At 33.8% G+C, this 15,185-nt stretch overlaps 2 protein-coding genes across 2 annotated transcripts; one reads left to right on the forward strand and one right to left on the reverse strand.

Moving 5' to 3' along the window:
- Nucleotides 1-953: 953 nt before the first annotated feature.
- LOC105136466 (DHHC-type zinc finger family protein) lies at nucleotides 954-4,480 on the forward strand. Its single transcript, XM_011041830.1, has 9 exons — nucleotides 954-1,239; nucleotides 1,555-1,668; nucleotides 1,767-2,093; nucleotides 2,169-2,237; nucleotides 2,324-2,395; nucleotides 2,486-2,614; nucleotides 2,713-2,793; nucleotides 3,529-3,690; nucleotides 3,773-4,480. Exons 1-9 carry the CDS (start codon nucleotides 1,189-1,191, stop codon nucleotides 4,274-4,276), a joined length of 1,509 nt encoding a protein of 502 aa, XP_011040132.1. The 5' UTR covers nucleotides 954-1,188; the 3' UTR covers nucleotides 4,277-4,480.
- A 371-nt stretch (nucleotides 4,481-4,851) lies between these two features.
- Nucleotides 4,852-9,107, reverse strand: LOC105136470 (Pectin lyase-like superfamily protein). The gene is made up of 6 exons (XM_011041843.1): nucleotides 8,167-9,107; nucleotides 7,151-7,468; nucleotides 6,630-6,750; nucleotides 6,368-6,542; nucleotides 6,153-6,223; nucleotides 4,852-5,832 (listed from the first exon to the last, which is right to left on the reverse strand). Exons 1-6 carry the CDS (start codon nucleotides 8,182-8,184, stop codon nucleotides 5,126-5,128), a joined length of 1,410 nt encoding a protein of 469 aa, XP_011040145.1. The 5' UTR covers nucleotides 8,185-9,107; the 3' UTR covers nucleotides 4,852-5,125.
- Nucleotides 9,108-15,185: the final 6,078 nt, after the last annotated feature.

The raw sequence follows: 15,185 nt of genomic DNA on the forward strand, positions 1-15,185 counted from the left end.
AAATAAAAAAATTAAAATAAAAAACAAAAAAAAATAAAAAGAATAAAACGAATGAGTATCATATGATATAAAAACAAAACAAAATCAAATAAAAAAGGATATAAAAACAAAACAAAATCAAATGAAAAAGGAAAAAAAAAGAAAAAAATATAAAGCAATCTAAAAAGAATTTAAAACAAAGAAAGATCAATAAAAAAATTATTATAATTAAAAGATAAAATAGATGGAAGAACAACCTTGATTTTTGGTTAGCCTAGCTCAAATTTAAAGGAGCAAGAGAGGAAATGAGAGGAGGAGAGAGAAAAACAACTATCATAATTTAAGCAACATGTTATTATTAGATGCTTTGGATGATATTGATTAAGAAATTTTATTTGTGGCATGTGCTGTCTAAAAAATAAAGACAGCATCCACTTGTTAGCGCACCAATAATTGTTTTTTATTTTTATTTATAAAAATACTAATCTTTCCTTAATCAAAATAGAGTATAACAAAAAAAAATACAAAAAATACTGAAATATCCTTTGACTCATTATCTTGACTTTCAACAGTGCACAAAAGCCCTCGTAGCCTTTCTTCTTCTTTGTTTTGCCTTTTTAAGGGCATTTATACAATTCAAGTGTATAAAAAATAATATAAACTACTAAAATTTTCATAATCAATTTGTAAATGATATTTAGATATCATAGAAAATTATCATTATAACCCTGCAAGCAAAGCAAAAACTTTGCGAGGAAAAGAGCAAAATAATAATTAAGTCCACGGTAAATTACCTTATAGTCTACAGTAAAGTACCGAAGAGCTTAGTTGTTTTTAATAATGTAGAAGTGATTTATATTGGGTCCCATATATTTTTTTATCTCTTTTTTTTTTTTTTTTGGTTTTTAAGTTAGCTGCTGAGAACCGTTTGATCAACCTAGATCTGAAAGTAGCCGTTCAAATTTCAAATACCCACCGTCCCTCCCCCATAGTCGACCGTTAGAGAAGAGAGTTGTTCCGATTTTTTTGAATTTTGGGCGTCAACTTCAAGCAAACGATCTAAATCTAAACCGCAATAGGGCTTAGCTCACTCAAGGACAAAAGTCTGTTAAAAATTCTATGGATAACAGCTTAAACTATACCCCAAATTTCTCTGCTTTTACTTCGGATTAAAAAACTTCAACAAGAAATACACAACTCCAAACAGAGATGATGTTCATGAGGCGCCATGGCTTGCAACGCCCTCTCCACCCTTTACAGGTGCATCTCACATTTTCTTTTAACTTCAACCTCTCTGTATTCTGAAAAATTAACTGTTTAAACTCTCTCTATATGTAAATATATTTGTTGGGTTCTTGAATGAATATATATAGGCTCTTCCTTTTCTTCGATCGAGCAACCCATAAATAGGAACACTAGTTTTGTAGTCCTCATTTACGGAACTTGCTGTCTTTGTACTTTAAAAATGAAAAAAAAATATGAAGATCCCATCTGCTGAATTCCTTAATTTTTGAATGCCACAGTGGAGTTTAAAGTTTAAACCATCCAATTGTTATATTCATTGTTGCATTGCAGATGGTGGGAATGGCAGTTTACAGTTTTCTGGTTGTGGCCTTCTACGCATTCCTTGGACTTTTCCTTGGAAACAGAATTGCTGAAATTACAGTCACTACAATCTTTACTTTTGTGGTAATGTTGATGTCAAAACATGCCTAAAATCTGTCCTTTCTTTACAAACTGACCGAAAAATTAACCCATGATTCATTTCTCTCTCCTTTTTTTTTCAGGCAGTTTCGGTTATGTTCCTGTTTATTAGATGCATTGCCATTGATCCAACTGATAAGAGCAGGTTTAGAAAGAAGAAAAGAGCTAAATCAAATGGGTTTTCAAAGTTAAATTATGGGTTTATATTGAGTCAGATATTTGTGAGGTTTTTTAGAAGGATAGAAAGAAAGATCCTTAAAACTTTTATAAGGAGAAAGTATTTGGACCCTTTAAAGGTCAGTGCTCAAATGGAGCCATTGCTTCCATTTCCACTTGTCATGAAGGATGATGCAGTTTCACCTGATCCAAAAGATGATGACATATCTTATTGCTCGCTATGTGATTTTGAGGTCTGGGCATATTTACTTTAATTATCAATATCTCATTTGGATAATACATTGCTGACTGCAATATATATGTCTCAGGTAAAGAAGCACAGTAAGCACTGTAGGACCTGTAACAGGTGCGTTGAAGGATTTGATCACCATTGCAGGGTATGGATTTGGGTGTTTCTTTAAGGATTGAATTAATGATCATCTTCTGCCTTCGTTTCTCATGAAGTTAAATTTTTGTGGTCCAGTGGCTAAACAACTGTGTTGGCAGGAGGAATTACACAACTTTCATTCTTCTGATGATATTTGTCTTGTTAATGGTCAGTAGCTTTGTGTATTTAGATTGTTAGAAACAGCTAATTATGTTTCCTAATCAACTTGCTCGCTTTTTCAATCAAATTGTTATACAGTTGATTATAGAAGGAGGAACTGCCACTGCCATATTCGTGAGGTGTTTTACTGATAAGAAAGGAATAGAGAGGGAGCTGGAGAGGAGGCTACATGTAGAGTTCCCAAGAGCGGTTCTTGCCACAATATCAGTAATATATAGCTTATGTTACATTCTTCGGTGGATGTTTTATAATTTTTTTATCTGATTTTCGGTATTCATTAGTTTCTACTTGTCACGATGCTACAGGTTTTGTTGGTTTTAATGACAGCTTATAGTTCAGCAGCCCTGGGACAACTTTTCTTTTTTCATGTGGTTCTCATACGCAAGGTATAATGTTTGCCTTGGAAACCATTACTGAAAACATCATTTATGTTGGGTTAGTGAGGCAAAGAAAGGACTTGATGGCTAAGAAACGTGATCCACCTGGCTATTCTTTGTTCATTTCTGCTGCCTGCTTCCAATTACCCCCACTTCGTTCAACAAGAAACGAGTTGTTGGGTTGGAGCTCAAAAAACGAGCACTTATCTTGGTGTTAGGAACGCAAAAATGTGTTTCCAGATGCGAGATACAAGGAAAATGACAATTTCCATTACTTTCATAGTTCTGGCACATGTTTAGAAGTAACGGCAACCCAGTTTCTTTTGGCAGATTCATGCATCGCATGATAGATGCAGATACCTTAAACCATACAAGTAGACTGGAAATCAATTCCTAATTTTTATCTGGTTGGTTGGCATTGAGAATCATGTCGAATATAGGTGTGCGAGGACTCTCTTGATTTGCCAACCTTCTACATAGTAGTTTGTATCTCTGAGCGAGATATCAAGGATTAGGATTGTCATCATGTCAAGTGACAACATGTTCCATAGGGAATTGATGCACTGAAAGGATTACCTTCTGAACACTAAAGGATGCTAACAAATCGGGGCCCTTTTGTGCTGGTTCAGATTTAGAAACAACACAAACCAAAATATTTTTAGTTCGTCCTGCACTGCACTATCAAGTTTTGATGTTAATTGCTGCCCTAATATAAACTACTGTTTTGATTATTTATGGCTGCAGGGAATGAGAACATATGATTATATCCTGGCTATGAGAGAGGTGAACGAATCAATGGAACTAGATCCATTTGATGATTCAGATTTCTCTTCAGACTCTGATTTTGACTCTCCTAAAAAATCAACAATTGTTTCACGCTTTATTTGTGGTCATAGGGGAAATCAGGTACATGTTAGACTGCCTACCTTGATATTGCACTTTGAGAAGAGATAATATCAGCCTAATACCATGGTTCATCTATTTTCAGAACCCTGCAAGTCTGTCAATAAGAATTGATAGAGATCCCGAGTCTTCTACCTTAACCAAGAAACAAGGCTTTCACGCAAGCATCAATCCTTGGAAACTAATCAAGTTGAGCAAAGAGAAAGCTCTGCTAGCAGCCGAGAAGACCAGAGAAAGGATTATGAAACAGAAACCAGTAGAGCAACCATTAAGGCCCCTACCCTTGGAGACAAAATGTGGACCATTGATGAACCAAGACAAGAATATGACCACTATGGAATCAGGTTCAACACCACTCGTTTCCAAAGGGAGGGCCCCAGTGTCACCCGGAAGGTTCTCAAGTCCAAGAAGGCGATTTTCTGGCTCCCAGAGCATGTTTTCTGGCTTCATACCTTCGCCAAAGAATAAGTACAGAAGTAGTTTTGATTTGAAGTTGACAGAAGTTTCCAGGGAGCTTGAAACCTATATTTCGAAGCAGGTTTTATGTTCTGTTATGAAGAAAGATGCCCATGAGGCTTCCCCAAAATAATTTATGCGCTTGAGTTCTCGAATTCTCAGCCTTTGAGAAAGACCTGTCGATTAAGTGTATTATAGACGAGTTTCTAAGTGAAGTGTTTAATCTATACATGCGTTTTGTTTCCAAGTGAGGTACAGATTCTTCTTTTCATTGGGAAAGCAGGACCAAGTGTATGATCCTTTCCCTGGAATATTTTCTGAGTCATCTTCTCTCAAATGTGTTCTCTATTTTTAGTCTGGGTCCTTCAGTTTACAGGTCGTACATGTTTAGGCGTTTACCTGCTCCTATCATGAAAACTGGAAGCACTTGGCTCTTTTCTGTCAAGCAGAAGTAAATTCCCAAATGATTCAGAATTACCATACGTGCTCTTGTTCTTTCGGCATGGTTAGGCATCAGGCAATTTATCCAGAGTAATTGAGATGGTTTTCTCTAAGTCCTGTTCTTATTCTAGAGAGACCAAGAGAGACCAGCCTAATACTTTCACTTTCTGCAATTTCTTCAACACCAACGACAAAACGAGAATGTCCAAAATGGTGTGAAATGCTCTTTTCTTTTTGTTGTTTTCCACCACGCCTACACAGAGAGAGTTTTGAAGATATAAACCCGTTCTATTATCACTTTATGATGAAAGAAAAAAAAAATCACTGGATTATTTGTTACTGCACACAGTTACAGGAAAAATCATCTCTCGGGACTGTTTTCACAAGTCAACAACCACAAATGAGCAACTTCAAGCAACTTTATATGTCAGGATCTCCTCTTAAAGGTAATGAGCGGCTGTGTGGAGAATGGCAAGAATCAAATCTTGAACTACGTTGAACGCTCACAGTAGAGCGTGAATTAATCACCAAACAAATGCTATTATGCCACCATAAATTTACCAAGACAATCAAGCACATCTGTTTCATTACTTGAACTTTGCAAGTGATGTGATGGATAGTAACAACCTGAGTAATGGTCAGGGATGATTGTCTCCCTGAGAGGCTCACAAATTTCCGGGGAAACAGCTTCAGAATATCCTTGGATATATGAACAATTCCATGGAGACTTGGAGGTCACACTGAGGTTTATGTTCGATAGGCAAATGTCAAGAAAAGTATCCCCTTCTAAACCTTCTAAAAGGCCAGCATATTTAACGTTCTGTCCTGTGACATCATCAATGGTTATCCGTTCTATTAAAGGGAGAGCCTTTGGATCATAAGACTCATCTGGGTGCTCTCCATATTGACCAGTGAACCTTATAGCTGTTTTGACATCAGTCAAGCTCATATTTGATATATAAATGTTCCTCACATATCCCCCCCTTCCAGGAGACGTTTTTATCCTGATACCTGTAGTTGAATTGTAGAACCTGAGATTTTCTGCATGAACCTCTGACACTCCTCCAGACATCTCACTTCCAATTGCAATCCCTGCACTAGTAGTTTGTCCAACAAGCCTGCGAATGGTAATGTTTTTGCTAGGACGACCATATGACATGCCATACTCATCCCACCCACTTTTGATGGCAATTATATCATCGCCGGTGCTAATATAACAGTCTTCAATGCAAACATCATCAGAAGAATCTGAGTCCATTTAAACACATGGGTGAGAGCTCTATTAAGTATTTACAGAAAGTAATTGAAAATGGGTAGGACAATGAGAAGGTAACTTGCATCTTGCAGAGATATTTCTAACTTTAAAAACCAAGCAACAAAATAGCCGCATTCTATGACAGTACATGAGAGCAAGAAAATTAAACGAAACTTAATAGTACGAACTTGTGAGTTTGATTTTGACCAAAGAGAAATGTGAACTTTCTTACTTATAATTTGCATCTCAAACTGTAGATTTCAGGTTCATAAACTGCAGGTGAACATTTTCCGGCCTGGTAGAGAAAGCTCACCTGGATCAATCCCATCAGTGTTTGGTGAATCAAGAGGAGCAAGGATCGTGACATTCTGGACAATAACTTGGCTGTTCATCCAGAAAAACAGTCTCAACTCTCCCCCTCATTCATAAACGCTTCACTTTTGCACAGTTTTATATGATAATGTAGACACTTCAAGTCTAACAAACAAGGAAGAGATATGCAATATAAATGATTTGGAGAGGACGGACCTGCAGTAAACAGGGTGGATGGTCCAGAAAGGTGAATTTAAGAAGGTCAGGTTTGAGATGACCACCCCAGTAGTGTTCATCAATTCAACCAGATGGGGCCGGGTGTAGTCCAGGGTTTCATTTCGGAACCAGTTCCACCATATGCTGCCTTGACCATCAATAGTCCCATTGTCACCTGCATGGTGAAACCAGTGCCACTACTAAAGCAGACGTAAATACAAGTGCTCACAAAAGGAAATGAACACTTGTAGATGTCACTGACCTGTTATAATAACATCTGATAAATTACGACCATAAATAAGGCTTTTGTGCCGCCTCCCAGGCAACTCCCTCCCTCGGCCATATGATGGTAGTGAATCAATAACTGGCCAATCATCAGAGTTCTGGAATTTTCAGGTTAAGTTATTTAGTACTATGGCTAAAATATCATACCTAGAGACCCAGAATCAAAAGAAAAGGGCACTGCACATTTAAACGGTGGGGCAATATGCACAGATGGACTAGCACTATAGCACCAAAAATCGTAGGTTAGTTACACTCTTGCATCAATTAGTAGATCAATCCCATGGAATATAGATTTTCTCATATTCAGGTAAAGATAACTTTACCGTCATCCACAGCCTAATGACCTATTTTATCAAAACAATAGTCTCTAGCTTTTAGATTAACACCGTCCAAATTTTACAGATAGAATAACAGCAAACAAATAGACTGCAGATAACCGGAAAAGATTTTAAGAAACATTTTGTGCACATATTCTCCGGCATGGATGTAAGGACTCACAGTTGATCCAAGAATGATGGCATCCTTATCTAACCACAATGTCAGATGACTGATCAGATCAAAGCTTCCTGTCAACCAACGGCCAGTTGGGACAAAGAGCTTGGCCCCGCCCTTGTCAGCAAATGAATTGAGATAGAAGATGGCATTCTGGAATGCCTTTGTGTTGAGAGTGACCCCATCTCCAACCGCACCAAATTCAGTAATAGCAACACTGTGAGGTCGAATCACTGCCGGGTTGCCACGTTGGCAATGTGAGTTGCCCCTGACAGTCCATGGAGCATCAATGAACAACGCAAGTAACAGCAGCACGTCCACTAGCTGAAAAATACAGTCAGAGATCATTAAGTAGAGTAAAGAGATCTGAATTGAAGTCTTTTCGTTTCTTTCCTTGTGTTGCTAGCTAATCATAGTGAGCAATGATGAATTCTTATATACAAGTAGGGTAATGTTGGTATCCTTGATCATCTTAAAAACTCAGAAGCTAGCTTACACGGAAACAGGATATAAAGAAAGCAAGTCATGTAAACTATAATGTAAATCAAAATTGGAAGAAATACTGAAAGATTAATGCTGAGTGAAACAATTTAAACAGGCGAGAATGTATCTTTATACCAATTCATAAGCAATAGATCACGGATTTCATGCCATATCAGTTACTGATGGATAGAAAAGCTAGCCAATTGAGCTACATTTTGCCAGAAAGATATTAAACTGGACAAACAGCCATAGTTTTTGGCCAAGAAAAGGAAATTAACAAACAGTTCTGGGTCAACACTTAATAACAAAGAAAAAGGAGGAGGAACTCTTCTCAATCAGATCCCAAGCAAATGATTATCGTTTCATTTATGCTCTAGGCTTCATGACTTAAATTTCTGAGTGAAATAGGCTGAGTCAGGCAATGCCTTACATTTTCTTGAGATCATACACTAATTTAATTATCTACAGGGGAAAAAGAGAGTCTAAACAAGGAAACAAGAAAAAAAGGAGTCAGATTAAGAAATGATCAAGCAACTCACAGTAAAAGATCTCCTCATATGACTAAGATCTGCTGTTTCCTTTTTTGAGCCCAAGCAGCTTAACCTTTCCACCTTGTTTACCAGATAATAAAACCCAACAAACAAATTCCCTCAAAGTAAGAGAGCTTGATAAAGATAAGGAGCGCGATCGTGATGATCAAGATCTCTCCCTAAGCAAGAAATGCAAGTGTGTCTGCTGTCTGTGAGTGTGCTTACTGATTAGACATTGAGACAAACAACCACCAACAATACCATCCATAGAAAGAAAAAAAAATCATTGAAAGTGACCGTTGCTGCCAGCCAAAAATCAAGCAGTAGGTCCCCCTAATTGTTCCTTCACTTAACCTGCTACTCCATTACTTCACTCACTCACATGTTCTTCTTCAAAGATTACCACTACACTTTGAACTAATTAATGAACACTCGAAAAAAGCAAAAGGGGCTGAAACACGCGATGAAATCGAAGTTGGGTTGGTTTTAAACACTGATATTCAAGTTAAAACAGTGGTGTCTGTTTTTCACTTTGATGGTTCTAGTTCTTCTATGTTTCCCTTGATGGGAGCTAATTAACACCGACGAGAGTTGATTTTTCCTAGAGAGAGATAGTGTGAGTGTGAGTGTGTGTGTGCATGGGATGAGGAGGGGTACATCTCTCTCTTACTTTCTCCGTCTCCCTCCTCTCTATAGGCCTGTCTTCTCATGTGACAAACTCACATTTTTTTGTTTAAGGTTTGGAGAATCTAATCCTAAAACTCACCTGCCCTGTGATTTTACTTCTGCAATCATCATTCACTTGGCCCCCTTTTTTAGGAAGCCTTTTCGCCGAGAGGGAAATCTTTTTTATGGGATTTCATGAATTAACCTTTTTCTTTGGATAGAAATTTGACTGCAGATTTAAATATCGTAGTACTGGAATCTGAAAGATTTTTTTATAAAAAAATTATTGCAGCTAGCCTCTACCATTATTTTTATGGATGGATTCGTATATTCTCACATATCATGTTCTCATGAAAATAATACAGGAATGTCTATATATACACACACACACACACACACACACACACACACACACACTTCAAAATACGAGGAAGAAAATAGAATATTTATGGTCACGTTGTTTTATGAAAATTCAAATTAATTTTGGTTATATATTTCCATCAAAATACGAGGAGGTTAAGGCCATGAGGATCAAAATCTTCGTGAATTCCTTGGTCTTGACATGAAAAGCGTATATATCTTCGACGAGGTAAGAGAGATGAAGACCAACGATCGGTAAGGTAGTTTAGGCGATCGAAGAGAGTGGTGCAAGAACAAGAAAACCTTGAGCTCGAGATTTTTAATATTTCCCTGTCGATACATTAAGGGGAAAAAAAATGCATGCCCTTTCAAAAAAGTGTTATCTTTTCACCTGTTTCCGTTTTTATTCTTGTAGTTTTATGGAGTGGCGATCATAGCTGGAAGGAGGAGGCGGAGGGAGGGATCAGACAAGGACAAGAACTAGCTAATGGAAACACAGCTGTGCTGTGTTTTTGGGGAATTGATGGGCCCTAGCTCCATGAAAACCATTGCTTGCGATTTATTTATTGCCCATTGCCTGCATTTACAGGGAGAAAACACAGCTGTGCTTAGCTATCGTAATTTTGCAACTGGCAAAAATGTTTGAACTGCCAAAACACGAATCCCCATTTCATGATTTCAAAAACCGTTAAAAACTAAAAAGGTTAATTTTGCTTTAATAAAAAATCGAAATAGCACGCTTGACCTTGACTGATCCTCGCACCAGTACTGATTAAACTCTAACAAAAGAGAAAGGGCATTAAAAAAAAAAAGCTGAGCTGTGACTCCATTTGTAGCCAAGCCTCAGAGTTCAATTCAACTGTGGACTCTTCTGCTCCTTCGGCTTTAAAGCTTGGGACCATTCAACGGCCTGTTTTGTTTTTACATTAAAAAAACGTTTTCAAAGAACTTTAAATTATTTTAATTTTTTTCTTGGTTCAATTTATTTTTTAAAATAATTTTGATGTTTTGATATTAAAAATAAATTTAAAAAATATATACATATATATTATTTTAATATAAAAAATACTTTAAAAAGCAATCTTGATTACAATTTACCATCTACCATATTTTAAAACCTAAAAAAAAATCAATAAGTGGCAGTTATATCCTCTATATTTCACGGAAAATGATTTTTATGTTGTAAAAATATTGCTAATTCAATTATAAAGTAATTCTAAATCTGAATTTGCTTTCAGGTTGTGCTGCAGTTTCCTTTCATAATTTAGAGTTTTATACGATTTTGATGAAGAAAGATTATCAAAGTTAAAAAGAAAAGGCAATCTGCTGCTGCTTTTGTAAGAACAAGTTCTATATTGGGCATCAATTATAGCTATGGACTCAAGATTTGCACTTTGATATGTAGCTAGCATTGCTCCTCAGACTAAACCCCTTGGGATATCCTATATTTAAAGATTTGCAAACATCATGATTGTTAAGCTATACAAGTAAAAGGGCAAAGAAATTAAAGAGGGAAAAAAAATCAAGAATTCAACAAGAGGATTCGCATACCAGACAAGAAAAACCTAAAACCTAATCAATATACCAGTCAGGGCTCAAAGTGCTGAAACCAGACAACAACAGGGAGAATGTGTAAAAAGGGCAATATTAAAGGTGGTCATTATTCATAGCTGCACTTACCAAAACACCCTCAAGATGCCATCGAGTTCAAGAACATTTTGCAAGCTTTCAAAGGGCAGAGGGGGCCAATCCATCGTGCACAGATGGCTTCTTGACCAATTAAGAAAATTTGTCCAGAAAGAGGGGGGCAGAGTCCTAGGCAGTACAAGGAAAAATACAATGCAAAGAGAAGTCTCGAGTCTTGAGCAGCACTGCAAGGAAAAAAAAGGAGTTAAGGTTTCCAAGGTCAGGTATCCAATGATCCGCATGAACCAAACACGTACAGTTCGTGATTTTAATATATTATATTAAAGATAATTTTAAAAAATAAAAAGTATATACTATTTGAATATATTTCCAAATAAAAAATATTTTAAATAAACACTCTCGACATGGATGGTATTCACCGAGTTAACTTTCCTTTCAGATCTTCGTAATCTCGTATGGTCTAACCAGGTACAAACAATGTTTGAGTTTCGGCAACCTTTTATTTTGTCTGTATCAGTCTCGTGTCAAAAGATTATGATCAAATTAATAATAATGTCTAATGAAAGAAACATAATCTCCGTGGTCTAATTCTTACTTATCTTGTCAGCAATTTTTACTGTCTTTTTATCTTGTCTTTTTTCTAATGATTATATATAAAGGCGTTTAAGGTAGATCCACTCTGACTTTTACTGACTTGAGAGGAAATTCCAAACTTGCCACAGTAACTGACATTTTAGTTCCAAAATCAATTTTAATTTGAAAGTTTTTTTTTTTTCTTTACTATTGTGTGAAGATGTAGCTCATCATTTAATTCATTTTATTTCAAATTAAATCAAGAAATAGTATAAGGGGTTGACTGGTAGTCAACTAAGTTTTTTCCTTCTTTTATTGTTATTTTTTTTTGTTCGAATCTTTGAACTGGCTAGTATTTGGAAAAATGTATTCAAATGTAAAAAATATATATATATAATAGACATTGTTCGGGAAAAAATATAAAGTTTCTGTTGACATAAAGATTAGTTGAAGAATTTTTTTTTACTGTTAAATAAAAAAATATCAAGATATTTTATATCAATCCTACCATAAGTGAAATTATAAAAGCATATCTCAAGCTGATTAACAAATATCAAGATATTTTATATCAATCCTACCGAAATTATAAAAGCATATCTCAAGCCGATTAACGAACAATCTATTTTAGAATTAAACTAGATTCTTGGTGACTATAATTAATTTAATAATATAAAAAAAAACTAAAATAACAACAACAAATAAAAAAAATATAATAAGGATAAAATTGAGCTAACATGTAAAATTTATAACCTTAACATAAAATATATTTAAATTACATATTTATTATGATGAAAAATGAATTTCGGTGTTAAAGTTAGATTTTTAAATATTAAAAAGACTAGTTATTTATGGATAAAAAAATAATAGGAAATTAAAATAAATTTTTAAGATAAATTTCAAAACTATTAACTATTTCATCTATTTTTTTCACTCTATTATCTACTTTTCAATTCAATTTTCTCTCCCAAAAATTATGTTTCTGTACTAATAAGTGCTCAAAATAGTTAAATCATGAAAAAAAAAAGCTTGATGAACGAATTGAAATTAAAAAAAAAAAACTGATGTACTATTTTAGCAAACGTTAATTTCCACCAACAAGCAATCAATTTCCAGAGCCCCGTTCATCACGTGATAATTAAAAACAATAATTGTCAAGGTAAATAGATAAAAGGAAGGAATGTCAGGTGGAATTACAGAGATGGGTAGGTGTTCCTTGTTTGATTTTTTCAAATTAAAAAGATTAAGAGTTTTTCTTGAATCTCCATGACATTCTTCTTCGATTATTCCCAGAATCCACATCGACAGGCAGAGAGGACGATTCTCCCCCAGCTGCTGTGAAAAAGAAAATGACACGTGTGAAATTAATGTGCTCTCATAAATGCTCTCCAGTGGAGGTGATGGCAGTGACACCCACACAAATTAATGTCCACGTCTGTATTGTCACCGGTCCCTCGCCGGCACCACTGGACATCTACCAATAGCGAATTATTGCTTTTCTGCAGCATGAGCTCTGGATTTATTTTTATTTTTTAAAATAATATTTCACTTAATCAATTGTCTAACTTGACACGCATAATCATACCTCGCTAATAATTGGCTACCATGAAAATCTTCCTTAAGAGCTAACTAAGTTAATACCAGCATTTTTATATAGCTACTTGCTATGTAGCTACTAATTATATTAATCATAACATCTTCTTTAGTATGTTGGAGAGATTAGTACGTTGGAGAGTTGCAGTGGTTGTATTTAAAAAATATATATATATATATTAAGATAATATATTTTTTATTTTTTAAAATTTATTTTTGATATTAATGTATTAAAACGATCCAAAAAATAAAAAAATAATTTATTTGAAGCAAAAAAATTTTAAAATTTTAAAAAACTCCCATTGAAACACCCTCCTCAAGTCTTTATGCTCTTAATAGTGAATCACTATCTTATATATATAAATTCTAATGTATTTCACAATTTATGTATGATGATAGAGAGCGAGCGCAGTATAATTGCATGGAGCCACTTGTTTGTCTGTCCTTGGCATGTTAATACCAATTATACATTGACCGACCAATTTTCAAGCCTCCAAGTGGAATTAACAGATGACTTCAATGGAGGTAGGTAGGCAGTTAGCCAGCCAGTTACACCGTGCAGAACCCACCTACCCTTGTATTTATTAAACAATAGCTATACAACCCTATGTAACTCTGAGATGACTAATTTAATTGTTTAGATTTTATATTTGTTTTTTTATAAATTATTAATTTGAGTTTTATAAATTTTATAGTTATTAAAAATTTATATAATTTTTAAATTTAAAGCTTATAAAATTAATCAAGATATATTTAAATTAATTCAGGTACTATGTTAATAATAATAATAAAAAGAATATATATACTTGGACTTTGACTAGATATTAATGAACCGAGGAGTACACATGGGCTGTCTCTTGCTTAGTTTTTATTGTCATGGCATACACGTCTGTGTTTCCTTTGACCTCCAAGTTCATTACCAGATCAAGAGAAAACATCGTCCACTGTCAAAATATACATGAAAATCACTCTCTAGCTCTCAGTACATTGGTTGATTGTTTGCTTGCTGAGGATATTCAGCGTGATAGAACGCATCCCAAAATTTATAGTATACTTGCTCCTTTTTTTAATTCCTTCTATAAATAAAAAAATAAAAAGACATTGTAGGATAGGATCACTAAAGTCACAACTCTGGTCTATTTTTCAATATATATTAATTAATACTCTAAAACGCATAGGTGCTTTTCTTTTTTCTTTTTTTATTTCTTGCATGTTTTTTTTGTTTTTTTCCAACATTATCTTCTTCTTCTTTTGTTTTTTAGTTTTAAAAATATTATATTCTATATTTTTTTTGAAATATTGTCGATTGTTACAATGTTTTTCTACATAGTTTTTATTTTACTATAATGTGTTTTTATATATTTTTTAAATTATATGTATCAAATTTATTTTTTTAATATTGAGATGGTTAAGAAGTTAGATTTATAATTTTTCTCTTTAAAATATTGTGGACTGCAACAGTGTTTTCACATGGTTTTTATGTTTTTTTGATGATTTTTTAAAAAATTATATTAGTTAATTTTATTTTTTAATACTAAACTAGAGAATACAACTGTAGTTTTCTTTATAAAATATTGTACATTGATATAGTATTTTCCTATATGGATTTTTTTATTTTTTATTTTTTTATGATTTATATTTTTTATGTGATTTTTTTAAATTTTCTTTGTTGCTTTTATTTTTTTAATATTAAGCTGGTTGAAAATTTAATTATGTATTATTTTTTTAAAACATTGTGAATTACTATAGTTATTCCCCATATTTTTTTGTTATGATTTTTAAAAAAAATCTATCAATTTTATTTTTTTAATATTAAGTAGGTTGAAAATTACAACTATATATTTTCTTATAAAATTCTATAGATTTTTATAGTGTTTTTTTATATAAATTTTTTTTTCTAAAATTATCTTTATAATTTTTTTTAAAACATTATAAATTTTAACAATTTTTTTCACATAATATTTTTATATTTTTTTTTATAAATTTATAGACATGCTAAAAGCCCGTGAACACGCGTTCATGTCATTTCACATAATATTTTTATATTTTTTTTTTATAAATGTATAGACATGCTAAAAGCCCGCGAACACGCGTTCATGTCATTAGTGTGTATATATATATATATACCTCCAGTGTCTTGGCTTGCACGTATTAAATTAATCGGTTGATAAGAAAATAAATATTCTCTACCT

This window comes from Populus euphratica, unplaced genomic scaffold (genome assembly GCF_000495115.2).
Source record: "Populus euphratica unplaced genomic scaffold, PopEup_1.0 scaffold2.1, whole genome shotgun sequence".
NCBI lineage: Eukaryota > Viridiplantae > Streptophyta > Magnoliopsida > Malpighiales > Salicaceae > Populus > Populus euphratica.